Source organism: Myxocyprinus asiaticus, chromosome 25 (assembly GCF_019703515.2).
Source record: "Myxocyprinus asiaticus isolate MX2 ecotype Aquarium Trade chromosome 25, UBuf_Myxa_2, whole genome shotgun sequence".
Classification (NCBI taxonomy): domain Eukaryota; kingdom Metazoa; phylum Chordata; class Actinopteri; order Cypriniformes; family Catostomidae; genus Myxocyprinus; species Myxocyprinus asiaticus.
This window is the reverse complement of record NC_059368.1, coordinates 32,342,401-32,363,714: the sequence shown is the minus strand read 5'-3', so window position 1 is coordinate 32,363,714 and position 21,314 is coordinate 32,342,401. Positions and strand designations below refer to the sequence as shown.

General features: G+C 37.6%; 1 protein-coding gene across 1 annotated transcript; it reads left to right on the top strand.

Annotated features, from left to right (window-relative positions):
* The first annotated feature begins 349 nt into the window (after window positions 1–349).
* LOC127416106 (enoyl-CoA hydratase domain-containing protein 2, mitochondrial-like) lies at window positions 350–20,089 on the top strand. Its single transcript, XM_051655255.1, has 9 exons — window positions 350–948; window positions 4,869–4,936; window positions 7,451–7,538; window positions 8,632–8,718; window positions 10,316–10,408; window positions 10,606–10,662; window positions 13,285–13,472; window positions 19,409–19,507; window positions 19,696–20,089. Exons 1-9 carry the CDS (start codon window positions 759–761, stop codon window positions 19,771–19,773), a joined length of 948 nt encoding a protein of 315 aa, XP_051511215.1. The 5' UTR covers window positions 350–758; the 3' UTR covers window positions 19,774–20,089.
* Window positions 20,090–21,314: the final 1,225 nt, after the last annotated feature.

The following is a 21,314-nucleotide window of genomic DNA, read 5'->3' as shown; positions in this document are numbered from 1 at the left end:
CAATAAAGTACGCTTGTACAAATGTTTTTTTATTACTGTTGCCAGTTTTTAGTATTAATATTTTAATCATTATGAAAATATATACTGAGTTAAACATGACAAACAGAATGAAGATGTATTGTATATGCCATTTTGTAAGAATAACAAGTATTGTAATTGTATTGTTGTTATTATGATTATTATTATCCTACATGTAAGATAAGAGTTCATATGTAACGAAGTCTGCTTCGTCTCCAGCGCTCTCTCCAGCGTCCCAATTCACTCACTCCTTGCCTGATATAGGGCACTCACAGATATCCCCTATGTAGTGAATGAGTGAACAAGTGAGCGATAGCGAACGCAGCCAGCGTAAAAGAAGAGTGTTCTAGTTTGTCGCGTCACTAGTAGATGCGGTTTAACAACTGGATCTAAAACTAAAACTAATACAACTGCTCTATATCTTGAAGTGTCTATTATAATACACACAAACAAGCCATTATTGTAGGTAAGGGAAATGTCACTTTGCATAACAGGAGTAAAGTGAGGATTTCTGCAAGCGTTGACAGTTTGAGGAAGTGAGGTGAAGAACTACACTGCAACGAGAGACGAGCAAACTTCAACATAATCTCCCATTTGGTTTATTATTAACAGCAACAGCTCGGTTTTAATTCCAGGTTATACGGTTTCGCTTTGTTTCTGAACTAACAACATTACTGTAAATACATATTGCTTGTGAAAGAGTCGTAATATTTATCGTGAGTGTACTGCGAAGAGTTGTCATGAGTAGCAAGGGATTTCTTATCAAAGCCGGTGTGGAGATGATGGGAACGCGTTGCGCGTTTGCTCTGCCGATCAAGAGACTGTTGCCCCGGCTTAGTTTGAATCAAACCCGCTCGTGCTCAACGGATGGGCCCGGAGGTGATGATCGGCCTGAAGTTCGTCTGAATCCACTCGATGGTGAAGACAACGGTAGGTGCTTGTCACAACCGTAACGCGACTATTATCACAAGTCACTTGTTGCTCTGCAGGTGTGACACAAGTACTGGAGTCTGAACCAAGACAAACGCCAGTCTGAGAAAGAAGTGGCCTCATGTCACTGTTTTTATTAGGGGACTTCAGCAGTTGTGACCAAACTCTTATGAAAACCTAACATAGTTCTTGCAGAGCAGTCCTAGTACTGTTTACTGTATATCTGTGGCATTTGTAGTAAAACCACAGTCCTTGGTTACTACAGTATTACTACAGTAATGCCATTTAGATCATTTCACTGTCAGTGATGTGATGCTCAGTTTTTGTGAACTATTTATTAAATTGAAAGTGCATTCTGTACATTGTATACACTTGTTATACAACTACTCACCTCTTTCTTCTATTTTATTTATTTTTTATTTTTTAAATGTTTCTGAATTAAGTTTTTTTTAAATGACGTGGCAAGGTTAGTTTAGGTTGTCAAATTGTATAACCCCAAGAAACATTTATGATATTCATGATTAAAAAAAAATATTTGTAAAAACAAAACTGAATAAGGAAAAGTATTTTTTGAAAATATATATTTATTAATTTATTTAATAATAATTCAGATGCGTACCATGACATGTACTGTAGCTTTTCAATGTGTAAGGGAAATATGTTATTGCTTTCTAATTGGTGGTTGTACCACTTTATATTTTTAGAGTTTAAAGGGATAGTTCACCCAAAAATGAAAGTTTTCTTATCATTTACTCACTTTCATGCCATCCCAGACGTGTAGGACTTTCTTTCTTCTGCTGAACACACACAAGATTTTTAGAAGATTATCTCAGCTCTGTTGGTCCAAGTGAATGGTGACTTACATTTTGAAGCTCAAAAAGCACATAAAGGCAGCATAAAAGTAATTCGCAAGACTCCAGTGGTTTAATCCATGTCTTCAGAAGTGATACGATAGGAGTGGGTGAAAAAAATATCAATATTTAAGTCCTTTTTAACTATAAATGAAGTGAAAGTGGAGATTTATAGTAAAAAAAAAAAAAGGAATATCACTATACCCATCATAGTACTTCTGAAGACATGGATTAAACCACTGAAGTCATATGGATTACTTTTATGCTGCATTTATGTGCTTTTTGGAGCTTCAAACCTTTGGTCACCATTCACTTGCATTGTATGGACCAACAGAGCTGAAATATTCTTCTGCAAATCTTAATTTGTGTTCTGCAGAAGAAAGAAAGTCCTACACATCTGGGATGGCATGATGGTGAGTAAATGATGAGAATTTGTATTTTTGGGTGAACTATCCCTTTAAATCAACTTTTGGTGAAAATACCAAAATTGTACCATTTTCTTTCTTTTCAAAACTATATGAAACCAACGTGAAAACTAAAATTACATTTCTAAGAACATGACACATGAAGGCCAATTTAAAATGAGATTTTAAAAGATTTTTCTTTTCATAATCTTGGACATCTTTATTATTTATTGACAGTAATATAGTTTTTTTAAACAAATTATGATATATATTATTAATAATAGTAGCCGAAAACACATCTAGAAACTATCAAACAACTGCCATAGATAATACTGGTAGTGTAATTATAACTATGGTCAAGACACAGGAGAGACCAAGGAGAAATCATATCTCTTTTATGACACGATAGTGGCTATGATATATCATTTTGGTAGAAAGGAACACAATACATTCATATCGCTCAGATGAATGTCTTCTTCCATCATTTACTCATTCCATATGTATGATAAGGACCCATGTTGCTCACACAAGGATACAAAACAGTATGGCCTTCAGATCAGCTTTGAACTTTTGAGTTAAAATTCTTACTAACCCTCCTATTGTCTTAAAAAAATGCACCCTCCTTTTGTCCTTTGTATTAAAAACCATTAAAAATGCATAAATTCTTGTTTTGTGTTCAGTGGCATTAAAGACCCCCTCTTAATGAAAATCTGTTCTATTGTAGTCCCAAAGTGTATAATGATAGGGAAGAAAAATGATATATTCTGAATATTAATGTAGTAGCATAACTTTTAAATAATTGTTAGATTTTTTTTTTTACTTGGCATACATTGGCCAAAGAAGTCTTATTTATATTAACTTATGTTTGGCATTTTATAATATTTTAACTATATTACAACAATTTCTGATTTATTCTGCATGTAGAAAATCAACAGTGTACATTTTAGAGTTACAATTTTAGGACATGCTTATTTCACAAATTAATCTCTATTGCATTTTCCAGCAGTCAAAATGGGCTCGCTTTGCACACCCAGGAGTTTAGGAAGGTTCCGTAATAGATATTTCTGCCATCTAATGTTTTAGGAGAAAAAATATATGCAATAGGTCTTTTACCATGGGGGGCCTGTAACCTCATTGTACCCTAAAATATAAAATCATATTAGTAAACTTATTTACTAACATATTACCTGTTCAAAATGGTCAAAAAAATACTCTCTCTGTGCATTTTTGGAGATATGCATGTGTGCACAAACCCTGTTTGAGAGGAAATTATGCAATTTGTGAGAAAAATGCAATAGCCAGTGAAGCAGGTGGAGGAGCTAAAGAACAGTATGGGGCTAGGGGCTGCATTTGAGAACATTTGAAATATTTTTAGGTTAAATTTGACTCAAAGATGTACAAAAAAATATTTAAGGCTGTATAACTTTCAGATAGTCAGAAGGTGAAAGGTCGCAACTGGTTCTTACCGAACTGTCAAAATTGACCTGTTAAAGGGATAGGTCACCCAAAAATTAAAATTCTCTCATCATTTACTCACCCTCATGCCATCCCAGATGTGTATGACTTTATTTCTTCTGAACACAATCAAAGATTTTTAGAAGTATTTCTCAGCTCTTTAGGTCCATACAATGCAAGTGAATGGGTGTCAAAGTTTTTGAAGCTCCAAAATCCACATAAGGGCAAAATAAAAGTACTCCAGACGACTCCAGCGGTTAAATGAAAATCTTCTGAAGCAATTTGATAGGTGTGGGTGAGAAACCGATCAATATTTAAGTCCTTTTTTTTTTACTTACTCATTCTCCTTCTTCTGTTTTTGGTGATTCACATCCTTCTTGCATATTACCCCCTAATGGGCAGGGAGGAGAATTTATGACAAAAAAGTGACTTAAATATTGATCTGTTTCTCACCCACACCTATCATATCATGTGTGAACACATGGATTTAACCACTGGAGTCATATGGATTACTTTTATGCTCCCTTTATGTGATTTTTGGAGTTTCAAAATGTTGGCACCCATTCACTTGCATTGCATGGACCTACAGAGCTGAAATATTCTTCTAAATATCTTAATTTGTGTTCTGCTAAAAAAGAAAATCACACATCTGGGATGGCATGAGGGTGAATAAATCATGACAACATTTTTGGGTGAACTATCCCTTTAAGACAATGGAAAGAACAATTTGTCTTAAATAATTATATACAAAAATAATTTTTCTTTTTTATTTTGTTTGTTTTGATGGACTTGACAGAGTCACAATGTTTGATTCCGCTACCAAAAACTATGAGGGATTTTGACATATTCTTATCCTGTTCCAGGTCAAAAATGACCCTAAGACAAGGGAAGGGTTAACAGTGACAAGCCCTTGTATTAGCATTCAAAAATGATAATCGTACCCTTTTCTGAATGACTGTAAAAGGTGACTTGACCACAGGTACAGTTTCAGTTTGAGACTAACAAAGAGCTATTGTTAAGTAATAAATAAAAAGGTAAACAGCCTGTTTGCTGCTACTGCACCTCAAGTTGCTCTGTGTGTAAAACCTATGTTGAACCCCTGTTCTCCCCTTCCCTTTTTGTAAATGTTTTATCTGCCTCTTCTTCTGTCCTCTTTTCTCTTTCTCTCTGTCCTTGTCATGCACTCTTTCTTTCTATTTTCTCTGTTTAGGTATAGTGGAGGTGATGATGTGTCGTGATAGGGCGCGGAACTCTCTGGGCCGTGTGTTTGTGGGTCAGGTGAGTCGCCCATCATGCATGCCTGTGGAAACCACCTGTCCTGAAGGATCAACCTCAAATGTGCAAGAAGCAGAAGATCTAGTCAATGAACTTCGCTTCCGCTCTCTGTTCCCTTCACTTTCTCTTCCTCTCTGCTCCCTTTTTTTTTTTTGCCATTACCTCAACATTGACCATGTTTACATGCACATGAAAATTAATTTTTGTCATATTTGGATCTGGTATGTGTCATGTAAACATGAGGTCGACTGATAGTGGATTTTACCGATAACTAAGGTGGTCGAAAAGGCTGTTGTGACGAGGAGGAGGGCGTGGCCGGGCCGTGATGGAGCATGGCCGGCGCTGAATCAGCTGATCAGCGCCGGCCGTGCTCCATCACGGCTTGGCCACACCCTCCTCCTTGTCACACTCCTCCCCCGCCCGATTCAGGCCACCGGTCTGACTAACTCTTACGGCAGTTCTGTCAGCCAGTGGGCCACGCCCTCCTCCTCCAAATTACGTTTTTAATAGCCTATAGATTCACCAGATGAAGGGTTTTGTATAAATATACTGTATATATTTCACCAGATGCGGTTTAATGAGGAATGTGGTTTATTATTAATCGCAAGACACAGTGTATGTGCTAATGGGGAAGGGGCGTAGATTCCATGGGGGATGGGGGGTTAGGTAACCCCCCCAATAATCAAAAGAAGCAAGTACCCCCCCCCCCAATATTTATACCATGATCAATGGAAACATGGAAATTCTTCACACTGTAACCCCCCAACCCCCCCAGTATTCAAGCCAAAGCTACGCCCTTGCTGACGGGGCACATTTCCATATAGTCAAATTTTTCTTTGCATGCCCTCGATTCAATTTAAAACTCTTGATTATCTGTTCAAAATAACAAAATATGCACTGAAGTGATTATACAAAATGATGAAAGATTTAGATACAGCGAATTCCCAAGAGCTGTCAGTGATTGTTTTTATTTCACCTCTAGAGGCCGCTGTTATACTGTTGAACCTGTATAGAAGCCTCACACTATCGGCATAGATTTTTTCGCAGATAACCGATAGTTCTAAAAAGCAACTGTCAGCACTGATTAATCTGTAAAACCGATATATCAGTCTACCTGTAATGTAAACGCATTAAAATGATTGCTATAACACGATTAATCCTATATTCCGGGCTCTAGAAATCAAATTTAAGGAATTTTATGGGTTCAATATAATTTAAGCTCAATCGACAGCATTTGTGGCATAATGTTGATTACCAACAATAATCTGGGTTACAGTGAGGCGCTTACAATGGAAGTAAATAGGGGCACATTTTTGAACGTTAAAATACTCGCCGTTTCAAACGTATAGCCACAAGACATAAACAATATGTGCGTAAACATGATTTTAGTGTGATAAAATCACTCGGTAACCTTTTTTGACAAGTTATAGACAATTTTACAACTTTGTTGTAAAAACCCTAAAATAACTGTTGAAAATGACAATTTAAACAACTTTACAGCTCAAATAATACATGAGTTTTAACAGAAGAATTAATATGTGCTTTTATAAAATTATAAGCTTCACATTTCTGCCTTTAAACCCTCCAAAAATTGGCCCCATTCACTTCCACTGTAAGTGCCTCACTGTAACCCAGATTTTTGCTTTTTTTAAAGAAAAGGAGGGACGAGCCAAAATTTAATTTTTGTGGTAATCAACATTATGCCACAACAGCTGTCGATTGAGCTTAACTTGTATTGACCCTTTGTTAAGTAAGACCCTTAGTTACGGTCGCTCGCTCTGACAAGCTCTGCAGAAGTCCCCATTGGAATGAATGGAAGATTGCTGTGAAGGACGCGGTTTTTGGCAAAATATTCCATAAACAGAATGGATAATATTTTCTCTGGGTAACCTTTTTATTTTAATTTGATCTATTTGATATCTCCCCGATTTTTCAAATTCTCATTTGTCTTAAAGGGATAGTTCACCCAAAGATTGAAATTCTGTCATCATTTGCTCACCACCATTTTTTCCAAACCCATATGACTGACTTTCTTCCATGGAATGTTTGCCTCAGTCACCATTAATTTTCATTGTTTGTAAAAAGAGCAGCGTCAACATTCTTCAAAATATCTCCTCTTGTGTTCTACAAAAAAATAGAATGTCATATGGGTTTGGAATGACATAAAGGTGAGTAAATGACAAGTGAATTTTCATTTTTGGGTGAACCTATTTCTGCAACCAATCGCTGAATAGTTTTTATATATTATTAACTTAATATACTTCAGTTATGAATGTTCCATTTTGGCATATTCTCTCAGTCTCCTTTTTTTCTGTTTCCACAAAGTGAGAAGAATGTATTTTAAAGTTTGTATTTGATGGCTTTATCAAAATAATGTCTGGTGAAATGTGTGTCAGGCCTTTAATAGATACTGTAGAGTACAAAGGCAAAAATAAATCTGGTATTTCTTTTTCTTTCTCTCTCCAATCAATATTCCATTCTCTCTCTATGCATCTATATTTGTCTCTCTCTGTACAGATGAGAGAGTTGGTTTCATCGTTACATCGTGACGCAGCAGTTCGTGTGGTGGTCTTTAGAAGTTTGGTCCCCAGAGTGTTCTGTGCAGGTCAGTGTGAGAATCTGTCGCACAAAACCTAAGACAGTTTTGCCTACCTAACTTAAAGGAATAGCTCACCCAAAATGTACTCAGCCTCATGCTATCAGATGAGTATGACTTCATTTCTTCTGCAGAACACAAATGAAGATTTTTAGAAGAATATCTCAGCTCTGTAGGTCCTCACAATGCAAGTGAATGGTGACCAGAAAAGGCAGCATAAAAGTAACTAATAAGACTCCAGTGATTTAATCCATGTCTTCAGAAGAAATATGATAGGTGTGGGTAAACCTTTAAAGAAAGTCCTTTTTACTATAAACCTCCTCCTTTGACCAGCCCCAACCAGTAGTGGTAATATGCACGAAGATTGCGAATCAGCAAAAAGCAAAAGAAGAATGTGAAAGTAAAAGTGAAAGTGGAGATTTATAGTAAACAATACTTATATTTATCTGTTTCTAACCCACACCTATCATATCTCTTCTGAAGACATGAATTAAACCACTGGAGTCATATGGATTACTTTTATGCTGCCTTTATGTGATTTTTGGAGCTGCAAAATTCTGGTCACAATTCATTTGCATTGTATGGACCTACGGAGCTGAAATATTCTTCTAAAAATCTTCCTTTGTGTTTTGCAGAAGAAAAAAAGTCACACACATCAGGAATGGCCTGAGTGGGTGAGTAAATGATATGAATTTTCATTTTCAGGTGAACTACTCCTTTAAAGCTGGCATGTGTAACTTTTCAATGTTTAAAATAGTTTCTCCAAATCCTATCCCAGTTTAATGTGCAAAGAGATCAATAAGTAAGCCATTCATAGGTTGATTTTCCTCAAAAGTGTAAACTGTGGCTCTGTTGTGCTATTAAAACTAGGTCTGCAATACCTGAACAAAGCTATTCATTAACTTTCCCCTCCAGTTTGGTTTGGTGATGCTGTAGTGGCACAGAAATCACACGTTTCACCTTTAAATGAATAAGACTGCATGTTCTACTGTTCAGGAAATATCAGTGTGTTGCCCCCAATAAAGGAGTGCTCAAACATTCAGATATTTACATATAACATAATGTGTTTTTGCAAAGACTGTAAAGCTTTGTGTGTCAACAGGGGCCGATCTTAAGGAGAGAGCGCAGATGAGTAACCCGGAAGCAGAGCTTTTTGTGCATGGCCTACGATCATTAATGAATGACATCGGTGAGACAAGAGGATGATGATAGTCATGAATATTGCGTAATGACTGTGATCTTCCAAATAAAGTTAATGCTACTATTTTGATAAAGAATTTTAGACATACTTTAAAAAGGAGCAACACTGACCCTATAAGCAAAATTTGTGCTTTAACTTTATTTGATTAAGACTTGCTTGACGTTTCTTCCTCCCTCAGGGCCTTCGTCATAAAGAATTTTAGGAAATAAGTTCTGACATTTTCATATTGAAAAGGTGATTGCTTCCTAGCTGTAAATCTGATTTTGACTGGAAGGAAGGATGAATGAATATGCATAAACTGACTCAGTGTGAATTTTCTCCTGGGGGTGTAAAGTACTTAACTAGTTGTACTTGATTATTATTTGGGGGAATTTGTACTTTACTCAAGTACTGATGAAACTGAATACTTGTGCTTTTACTCAATTAGAACTACATTACTAAAGACAAGTCTTACTTTTTACTCCTTTCATTTTCATAGAGACCTTCAAAGTACAAATTACACATTTCAATTGTCATCATGACACACACCGATCAGCCACAACATTAAAACCACCTGCCTAATATTGTTTAGGTCCCCTTGTGCCGCCAAAACAGCACCAACCCGCATCTCAGAATAGCATTCTGAGATGATATTCTTCTCACCACAATTGTACAGAGGGGTTATCTGAGTTACTGTAGATTTTGTCAGTTCGAACCAGTCTGGCCATTCTCTGTTGACCTCTCTCATCAACAAGGCATTTCCATCCGCAGAACTGTCCCTCACTGGATGTTTTTTGTTTCTGGCACCATTCTGAGTAAATTCTAGAGACTGTTGTGTGTGAAAATCGTAGGAGATCAGCAGTTACAGAAATACTCAAACCAGCCCGTCTGGCACCAACAATCATGACACGGTCCAAATCTCTGAGATAAATTTTTTTTCCCATTCTGATGGTTGATGTGATCATTAACTGAAGCTCCTGACCTGTATCTGCATGATTTTATGCACTGCACTGCTGCCACACAATTGGCTGATTAGATAATCGCATGGATGATTGCAAGTTACTTAAAGGTGCACTCAGTAATTTATTCCCCATTAAAAAAGTTTTACTTCTAAAGAAATGAATTGTAATTTTGTAACATGTATACAATCATGAGCATGAGATGAGGACCCTAGTCATATCAGTAACCGTATAAAAGTTTTATTCTACATGAGGCAGGGGCACCCTCATGGGGGCTGCCATTTTAGAATCACATGACCCTGGCGCATAAATTACACACTTTAAGCTTAAAGTACAGTTTCTCAATACTTTACACCCATTTTCTCTGAATGCTCTAATTTATGCAAAATTGCGCAAATAACATGCAATTAAACATTTTAAGAAAATAATCCTGTTTTTATAATCAAGAAAGAACCTGTGTGCATTTTCTTGACAAGCACAGTTCATTTAATCAAAAGCACAGAAAATGAGTGTCTATATGTCCTAAAAATATTCTGTGTGTTAGCACTGAAAGCTTTCAGTTGAGTGTTTCAGGAGAGTTCCAGCTGTTTAAAGCCTTCTCCTTTGTTAATGTGATCTATGACCTGTCTGATCCCTTTCTATGCCAGCTGCGCTGCCCATGCCCACCATTGCAGCGGTGGATGGTTTTGCTCTGGGGGGCGGTTTAGAGTTGGCACTAGCATGTGACCTTCGCACAGCGGGTGAGTGTGTGTTCTGACCTTGTGGGGATGGATCACAACAGGTAAATTCCGGGCATGTCATGGCTGTGGGTTTATGTGATTTGTAGTCATTCTGCCAGGACATCATAGAGTGAGGAATCTCATAGCGTGTCTCATAGCATCTTTCTCTGTGTGTGTGTGTGTGTGTGTGTGTTTGTGTGTGTGTGTGTGTTTTGCAGCTCACTCTGCGCAGATGGGCCTGATTGAAACTACACGAGGATTACTCCCAGGCGCTGGTGAGGAAAATAAAATGTGAAGATAGAGTGACTGAGACAGACAGGTAGATGGAAGTTTGGTGACAGAAGAGTTAGACATAAACAGACAGGTTAACAGAAAGACAGATAGACTTAATTGGATGAGAGAAGCTAAATAAAGTGCCTTGCAAAAATTTTTGATAAATTCCAGTTCCTGTACTGAATCGTCCTTGACATTTTTAGTTTTAAAGGGATAGTTCACCCAAAAATGAAAATTCTCTCATCATTTACTCACCCTCATGCAATCCCAGATGTGTATGACTTACTTTCTTCTGCTGAACACAAAAGAAGATTTTTAGAAGAATATCTCAGCTCTGCAGGTCCATACACTTGTAGCTCCAAACATCACATAAAGGAAACATAAAAGTAATCCATAGTTGTGGGTGTGAAACAGATCAAAATTCAAGTCCTTTTTTACTCTAAATCTCCACTTTCACTTTCAGATGTGAAAGTGAAACAAACAGGCACCACATGTGACATGTGATTTAGAGTAAAAAAGGACTTAAATTTTAATCTGTTTCTCAACCACACCTATTTTATCACTTCTGAAGATATATAATTAACTACTGGAGTCTTATGGATTACTTCTATGTTTCCTTTATGTGACTTTTTGAGCTAAAAAGGTGTGATCACCATTCACTTGAATTGTATGGACCTACAGAGCTGAGATATGCTTCTAAAATTTTAATTTGTGTTCTGCAGAAGACAGAAAGTCATACACATCTGGGATGGCATGAGGTTGAGTAAATGATGAGAAAATTTTCATTTTTGGGTGAAAAATCCATTTAAGCACCAATGTGTTGTAACTTTTTTGGAATATCATGCAAATAATGTCCCTACTACATGAAAGAACACCAAAAGAGCTCTGCAGTGACCGCCCACTCGCATGACACACAGCGAATTACACAATCATCCCTACACTCTCAAACTACTTATTTATTTGCAATTTTGTATATATATGAATATTTTGCAATACAATTAAAACCTCTTGTTTCTTGGGGGCCTGGGTAGCTCAGCAAGTAAAGACGCTGATTACCACACCTGGAGTCACAAGTTCAAATCCAGGGCGTGCTGAGTGACTCCAGTCATGCTTCCTAAGCAACCATTTGGCCCAGTTGCTAGGGAGGGTAGATTCACATGGGGTAACCTCCTCGTGGTCGCCATAATGTGGTTCTCACTTTAGGTGGGGCGCGTAGTGAGTTGTGCGGAGAATAGCGTGAACCTCCACACATGCTAGGTCTCCACAGTAACACGCTGAACAAGCCACGTGATAAGATGCGTGGTTTGACTGTCTCAGACATGGAGGCAACTGTGATTCGTCCTCCGCCACCCGGATTGAGGCGAGTCACTACGCCACCACGAGGACTTAGAGTGCATTGGGAATTGGGCATTCCAAATTGGGGAAAAAAAAAAAAAGAAAGCTCTTGTTTCTTTACATTTAATCAACAACTTTAAATCAATAATTTAGTATTTCACACCCATCGTTTTTAATTATGTCATTCATAGTGCTTACTGGGATTGCAGTTCATTCCTTCATGAAAGACGTGAAGTACACAGTCTTGTACCTTTATCTTTTTGCCTCAAATTAAAATTTGTAATGTTGTGATTCACCTCAGTGCTTGTTGGTTTGGGTTCATGGCTTAGAACTCTTTTATGAAGGTTTTCATGAAATCTCCACGACATAACACTGACCTGTTTGAAAGGGTGACACCAAAGAACCATGTGAAAGCATGTTTGGAGTTTGCCTAAAAGTATTATCATGAGCTGGAAAAATATTTAGCAATTAGATGAGGCCAAGGTTTTTTTTTTTTACACACCATATTTACAGGTGCACTCAGTAAAACTCCTGTTTATGTTCGCCAGTGGCGTAGCCAAGGGTGGACCTAGCTGGGCATGGGCCCACCCAAATAAGACCCAGACCCACCCAGAACATTAGAGTTCATTCTTTGACTTCAACTATATTTATAAAATAGTTTCAAATGTTCATTTCATTTCTGAATGTGTGAAAGAACTGTTGGAATCTGCTGCTTCTCTGTTAAGCAGATGTTTAGCAAAAACTTGGCCCATCCATTTTTATTGAGGTCCATCCAAAAGTGATTTCCTGGCTACACACTTGATGTTCTTTGACACCTGGTAGCAGTAATATTTGTCTGGTCATGTAATCTCAACATGGCAGCGCAAATGAATGCACGCCCAAGACCATATGTAGAATACAGCAGGTTTTTCTCCAGACTGATAATTTGAGTCTTTATCTCATGTTGGGTCAACATCATTTTAAACATGTTAAAAAATACAATTCTTCTATTACTATTTTTTTCTGTTTAAAAGTTTCACAATTAGCTAAAACACTACCCAGTACACCTTTAAAGTGATATGTGTGGAGCAACTCTAACAATGCCTAAAAACACATACGTTTTTTAATATTTGGTAGGCATATTTTCTACCATAATGTAGATTTGAGCTTCAGTGCTTTCAAATAAAAATATCACAGCAAACTAAATTTTACTGTTGTATATGCTAAGTAAAAAGAAAATTTAGCATCTCTTAAATTTAGCAAGCTACTATAAGTGTAATATCATTGTTCTGTCTCTCTGTGTGTATCAGGAGGCAGTCAGAGGTTGCCCAGGACTGTCGGCTTTGCTATGGCAAAGGAGCTGATTTTTACAGGCCGGCGTGTGGGGGGAGAGCAGGCTCTGGAGCTGGGACTGGTCAACCGCTCCGTGCCACAGAACCAGACGGGAGACGCGGCTCATAAAGAGGCTCTTATTCTAGCACGAGAGATCCTGCCTCAGGTGTGTCTGAAGGACATCTCCATCCACATATCCTTCCTCTATGTCTCAGATGTCTCTGTTAGTCTCATTGAATTATACTCACTTCTGCCATGTTGAGCACCCTCCAAGAGTTTATGTGAAAGCGAATGCAAATTAAATTTTTACAGGGCAAGAAGTTCTGCTCTCTGAAAATCAAGATTCTTTTATTGTTAAATATTAAAGAGACATTTTCAGAGTGCAGGCGTTCTCTTATTTTTGTGATAGTTCTTCGACCTTGGGACCTGATCTTGCTAGGAGTGCGCAGTGACAATGTTTGTTTGAGTATAAATGTCATTTTGACATGTACACTTGTGTCCAAAAGTCACCATTAGTGAAAATGATTCTATTTTGCATTTTTGTCATTTAAATCTGAATTGTGTAATTTTTCTGTGTTAAAATACTTTCTCCTATGCCAGCTTGATAATATGCAGTCAGTTAAAAGTCATTCGAGGTTGATTTCCCTGAAAAATGTAAACACTGGGTCTGTGACACTTTCGTTTAGTTTATTTGAGCATCCCGAGTTTAGGGCGGGACTATCTGTTTGGCTGACCAATGGAGTGTTCATGAAACCTGTCATTAATAGGTTTTGTGCCGCTTCTTCCACAGGAATTACACACTTTGGTTTTAATTAAATAAAAAAATAATTAAATTAATAATTAAATCACTAAATAAATCAAATAATGTCCCTTGCACTTAATTTTAGCACTAGTTTTTGTCCATTTTCATTTTTGAATTATCTTTTACAAGTTTGCATACCCTTGGAGAATTGGTAATATACAGGTGCATCTCAATAAATTAGAATGTCGTGGAAAAGTTAATTTATTTCAGTAATTCAACTCAAATTGTGAAACTCATGTATTAAATAAATTCAATGCACACAGACTGAAGTAGTTTAAGTCTTTGGTTCTTTTAATTGTGATGATTTTGGCTCACATTTAACAAAAACCCACCAATTCACTATCTCAAAAAATTAGAATATGGTGACATGCCAATCAGCTAATCAACTCAAAACACCTGCAAAGGTTTCCTGAGCCTTCAAAATGGTCTCTCAGTTTGGTTCACTAGGCTACACAATCATGGGGAAGACTGCTGATCTGACAGTTGTCCAGAAGACAATAATTGACACCCTTCACAAGGAGGGTAAGCCACAAACATTCATTGCCAAAGAAGCTGGCTGTTCACAGAGTGCTGTATCCAAGCATGTTAACAGAAAGTTGAGTGGAAGGAAAAAGTGTGGAAGAAAAAGATGCACAACCAACCGAGAGAACCGCAGCCTTATGAGGATTGTCAAGCAAAATCAATTCAAGAATTTGGGTGAACTTCACAAGGAATGGACTGAGGCTGGGGTCAAGGCATCAAGAGCCACCACACACAGACGTGTCAAGGAATTTGGCTACAGTTGTCGTATTCCTCTTGTTAAGCCACTCCTGAACCACAGACAATGTCAGAGGCGTCTTACCTGGGCTAAGGAGAAGAAGAACTGGACTGTTGCCCAGTGGTCCAAAGTCCTCTTTTCAGATGAGAGCAAGTTTTGTTTTTCATTTGGAAACCAAGGTCCTAGAGTCTGGAGGAAGGGTGGAGAAGCTCATAGCCCAAGTTGCTTGAAGTCCAGTGTTAAGTTTCCACAGTCTGTGATGATTTGGGGTGCAATGTCATCTGCTGGTGTTGGTCCATTGTGTTTTTTGAAAACCAAAGTCACTGCACCCGTTTACCAAGAAATTTTGGAGCACTTCATGCTTCCTTCTGCTGACCAGCTTTTTAAAGATGCCGATTTCATTTTCCAGCAGGATTTGGCACCTGCCCACACTGCCAAAAGCACCAAAAGTTGGTTAAATGACCATGGTGTTGGTGTGCTTGACTGGCCAGCAAACTCACCAGACCTGAACCCCATAGAGAATCTATGGAGTATTGTCAAGAGGAAAATGAGAAACAAGAGACCAAAAAATGCAGATGAGCTGAAGGCCACTGTCAAAGAAACCTGGGCCTCCATACCACCTCGGCAGTGCCACAAACTTATCACCTCCATGCCACGCCAAATTGAGGCAGTAATTAAAGCAAAAGGAGCCCCTACCAAGTATTGAGTACATATACAGTAAATTAACACTTTCCAGAAGGCCAACAATTCACTAAAAATGTTTTTTTTTATTGGTCTTATGATGTATTCTAATTTTTTGAGATAGTGAATTGGTGGGTTTTTGTTAAATGTGAGCCAAAATCATCACAATTAAAAGAACCAAAGACTTAAACTACTTCAGTCTGTGTGCACTGAATTTATTTAATACACGAGTTTCACAATTTGAGTTGAATTACTGAAATAAATGAACTTTTCCACAACATTCTAATTTATTGAGATGCACCTGTATGTACCATTTTTAAAGAAAATATGAGTGAGCAGGCAAAACACATTTCTTTTATTTCTTATGGGATTCACATTCAACTGTAGGTTATAACAGAATGGCACAATCATAAAACAAAACATGGCAACAAAGAAAAAAATGAAATGACCCCTGTTCAAAAGTCTGAATACCCTTAGTTCTTAATACTGTGTATTGCCCCCTTTAGCATCAATGACAGCGTGCAGTCTTTTGTAATAGTTGTCTATGAGGCCCCAAATTTTTGCAGGTGGTATAGCTGCCCATTCGTCTTTGCAAAATGCCTCCAGGTCATGCAAAGTCTTTGGCCGTCTTGCATGAACCGCACGTTTGAGATCTCCCCAGTGTGGCTCGATGATATTAAGGTCAGGAGACTGTGATGGCCACTCCAAAACCTTCACCTTTTTCTGCTGTAACCACTGAAGGGTCAACTTGGCCTTGTGCTTAGGGTCATTGTCGTGCTGGAAAGTCCAAGAGCGTCCCATGCGCAGCTTTCATGCAGAAGAATGTTAATTGTCTGCCAGTATTTTCTGATAACATGCTGCATTCATCTTGCCATCAATTTTCACAAGATTCCCCGTGCTTTAGAGCTCAAACACCCCCAAAACATCAGTGAGCCACCACCATGCTTCACAGTGGGTATGGTATTCTTTTCACTATAGGCCTTGTTGACCCCTCTCCAAACATAGCACTTATGGTTGTGACCATAAAGCTCTATTTTGGTCTCGTCACTCCAAATTACAGTGTGCCAGAAGCTGTGAGGCATGTCAAGGTGTTGTCGGGCATATTGCAACCGGGCTTTTTTGTGGCATTGGCGCAGTAAAGGCTTCTTTCTGGCAACTCGACAATGCAGCTCATTTTTGTTCAAGTATTGTCGTATTGTGCTCCTTGAAACAACCACACTGTCTTTTTCCAGAGCAGCCTATATTTCTCCTGAGGTTACCTGTGGGTTTTTCTTTGTATCCTGAACAATTCTTCTGGCAGTTGTGGCTGAAATCTTTCTTGGTCTACCTGACCTTGGCTTGGTATCAAGAGATCCCCGAATTTTCCACTTCTTAATAAGTGATTGTACAGTACTGACTGGCATTTTCAAGGCTTTGGATGTCTTCTTATATCCTTTTCCATCTTTATAAAGTTCCATTACCTTGTTACGCAGGTCTTTTGACAGTTCTTTTCTGCTCCCCATGGCTCAGTATCTAGCCTGCTCAGTGCATCCACGTGAGAGCTAACAAACTCATTGACTATTTATACACAGACACTAATTGCAATTTAAAAAGCCACAGGTGTGGGAAATTAACCTTTAATTGCCATTTAAACCTGTGTGTGTCACCTTGTGTGTCTGTATCAAGGCCAAACATTCAAGGGTATGTAAACTTTTGATCTGGGCCGTTTGGGTGATTTCTGTTATCATTATGATTTAAAAAGGAGCCAAACAACTATGTGATAATAAATGGCTTCATATGATCACTATCCTTAAATAAAAGACAGTTTTTTTTTTTTTTGCATGATCAGTCATATTTTCAAAATCAATGCCAGCATTTCACAATTTCTGCTAGTTTATGCAAACTTTTGAGCACATCTGTGTGTATATATATATATATATATATATATATATATATATATATATATATATATTAGGCGTGTAATGGTACACAGAAGTCACGGTTTGGTACGTACCTCGGTTTTGGGGTCACGGTTTGATACGAGTAAGTACAACAGGAAAAAGCAACAAATCCCAAATGCTAGGTTTCTTTTCATTTATTTTGGGCAAATTACAGTTTGTTCCACCTAGTGGCATTTAGTACCCCCTGAGGTAGTTGGTACAGTACAGCCTCCTTTATTTTTTTATTTAGTTAAATTACAGACAAGTACAATGTAAATATAAGGCATTGTGGTACAGTTCAGAGTATGTGAAACCGAGAATAACAACAACAACTAAAACATAAATTGAACATATATGTAAAAAAAAAAATAATAATAATAATAGTAATAATAATAAAAATAATAATACTGGGATAAAAAAAGTGCTATATAATTTTATGGCAGTTACATGTATTTGAAAAGCTTTAACATTTTTGTTTTTATAAGCTTTTTGTTTTAGGATAACATCTATGAATAATTTTGTAAATTATTCCTTTTAATTTATTAGAAATAACATTTATATGGCAATGTCCAAATGCTGTGCCAAGGTATACAATGACAGCCTCCTTTAGTGTAATAAGCACTAGGCAGTAAACAGAATGCACTCTTGCATAGGCCATATTTTTTTGTAGGGTTGATAAACAACAAAAGGTATTTGGTCACAATCAGCTACAAAACTGAAAATCATCTCTTGTATTATAAAAGTACAAAATAAATAGAATAATGAAAAATAAAACTTGTGCATTAGGAGAAGCCATTCTTGTTTTGGATTAGTGCGTAGATGGTCTCTTCTTCTGCTCTTTTTCCTGTTGTGGTGGTTAGCAAACAGCGTTGCATTATCACGCGCGCCCCCTTCTGGATTGGAGTGTGGATCGCCTGTGACTGACTCGGATGCGTCTGACTGCATGCACCGAACCGTGACGTCAGTACCGTGACGGTTCGGGACGAATACATGTACCGTTACACCCCTAATATATACATACATATATATATATATATCCCATACCACTGTGTGTACTTGTACTGAAACCCATTTGCATCATCTGACACTGTGCTGTCACAGAGAGCCTTTCCCATCATGACTCAAGATGTCAGGCTGGCCATGAATATGTATGGCCTCCAGACAGACCTGGCTTAATGTGCATTCACAATCTTTCCTCAGGCCCTCCAGTGTCCAGAGTGCACAATTAACTCAATAAACAAATAACGTCAAAGTGCGTAATTGAGCACGTGACATTTTAACTGGTTGGTTTAAAAGAATGTAGTAGTGAATGCGAAAATATCTAGCAAATCATCGTCATTATGACTCCGCATGTACTGTAAGTTTCTGGAACCTGAATCATCCGTCACTGGCAGCTGTACTAAACTCACTCGTGAGCCCAAGAGCATCCTGCTTTTCCGGTTTTCACAGTGATTGACAAGTTATAAAATTAGATTTAAATGAAGTACGATTATTTAGGTCAGTGTGAGCACAACACTGACGTGTGACAAGCCATAATAACTTCTGTCAGCACTTCTGACCACCTGACTTAACTGTCATGACTATGTGTCTTAGACAAATAAAGTGGTAATTTTACAGTTGCAGTGATGGATAACAATAGTAAACAGAGGCCTGTACTATGGTCAAACTGAAGCTCAATTAAAATGTTCTGATTCATTGCTGGTGCTTGCTAAGGCAAACAAAACTCTCTCTATTGCTCATATTTGGGTAAGGGATTTGAACAAACCTTTAACAGTAAGTAATAAACTTTGGGGCATAACTTGTCCTGCACCGTTTGTGCTACAGACATGAATGATACCTCCAGAGCTGTGCCATTATTTTTTTTTTACATCAATTACATTTATGATTTCAAAATGATTACTATGATCTGAAGATTAATTTGTTTATTTTCCTCCCTCCTCCAGGCCCCGATTGCCGTACGGATGGCTAAAGTAGCCGTGAATCGAGGCGCTGAGGTGGACATCTCTTCGGGAATGGCTATTGAGGGAATGTGTTATGCCAGGGTGAGCTTGTAGTTCTATACGTGATATAGTATGTCTCATATTGTTGTTTTTAAACAGGGCAGACACAGACAGTAGCCTGATAAATCTAAGCTGTTGTGTGCAGAAATTCATCAGTATCTGTACAATTTCAGTGTTTTGATCTTATATGCTTGCTTGGTTTGATTTTCAATGTGCTTTATGTATTTCAGCTCATTCCAACAAGGGACAGACAAGAGGGCATGGCTGCGTTTATAGAGAAGAGGTCTCCAAGATACATCGGCGAGTGAATGCACTAATACAGTACTTGCATCTCTGAAATATTTTAACCTGTTTGACATGTTTCAAGCCAGCACATTCTGTACTGCGACATCAACAAAATATTGGGTATCTGTTTCCTCTGAATTTGGAGCTTTAGTTGTAGTGGCTTCATAAAAGCAACTGCCTAAAATAAACAAAAGTAAATTGGTTTTCTTCACATTTCATGTTACAAGAACGTTTTTTGTCTTGCGTTTCTGAATGAGAAATCACAATTTAATGAATTCCTAAGAAAATTTTCTTCAAACTGAGAAAATGAATCAAATAAAATATTTTCAATAATTTCAATATTTTTTAATATATAAAAATATTGTGTGTGTGTGTGCGTATGTGTATATATATATATGTATATGTATATGTGTATATATATTCTGGGTTCAATACAAGTTCAGCTCAATCGACAGCATTTGTGGTATAACATTGATTGCCAGAAAAATTAATTTTGACTCGTCCTTTTCTATTAAAAAAATAAAAATAAAATCGAGGTTACAGTGAGGCACTTACAATTAGTGATCGATAAATCGGCCGATATTCAGAATTTTTTTAATAATCGGCATTGGCTGATAAATTTTCCTGTTTGGCTGATTTGTTTCTTGAGGGTGCTGAGAATCACCTGCTTGCATGTGAAGCATCTGAGACGTGTAAACAACCAGTCACGGTTCATTTAGTTGTTACGTGCCATCGTGCTACTACAATAATAGACCAGTGTGCAACACAGTGTCATTTAAACGGTCCGCATATCACAGCATCGGCAGACGAGTTTGAGCTCATAATGTTAAAGTGCTTGCCTGTTTCATTCTCCCTCTCCTTTTGATAAAAAGGCAAATATCAATAAAAGTAATATCATATACCGTCTGCAAATATGCGCACATCTCATTTAAACAGATGTAATAAACCAACCTCACACAACTTCAGCAGATCCAGCACCCTGTGGAGCGCTCATTTATTTACCTCTAAAGCATGTATTTTAACAGTCTCTCCTCAGCAGTTCCCTGTCACTTTTAACTTTCTTTTCTAATGATAAAAGGCAAATATCAATAATACTTATATTATATACCGTCTACAAATATGCAGATATCTCGTTTAAACAGATGTAATTCACGAACCTCACAAAAATCCAGCGTTTCTTCCCGGTACAATGAAAATAAGGTGCTTTTCAAACTGTTCAGAGACCAGTTTCCTTAAGCGTTCCATTCATTCACAACAGATGTCAGTTAAGCCATTCACTGATTAGGCAGCAAGTTAGCGAGTCAGCTGCCTACATTTTCGGATGCAGCCCAAGGTAAAAGCGCATCACGTGTGCTGTAAGTAAATGTCTTATTCACTATGCACTGTATGTACAATTGGATTGATTCAGTATGTTTTAGTAAATGCAATTGCTAATGTGGACATGCCATCTATGGTTGCTGGACTACTGTGTGTACTGTTATTTCCTTCTTACTAATATATTAACAATTTCTTCATGTGCAAATAAATTACTAAAATTTGATGACTAAACAGAAATCTGAAGAAA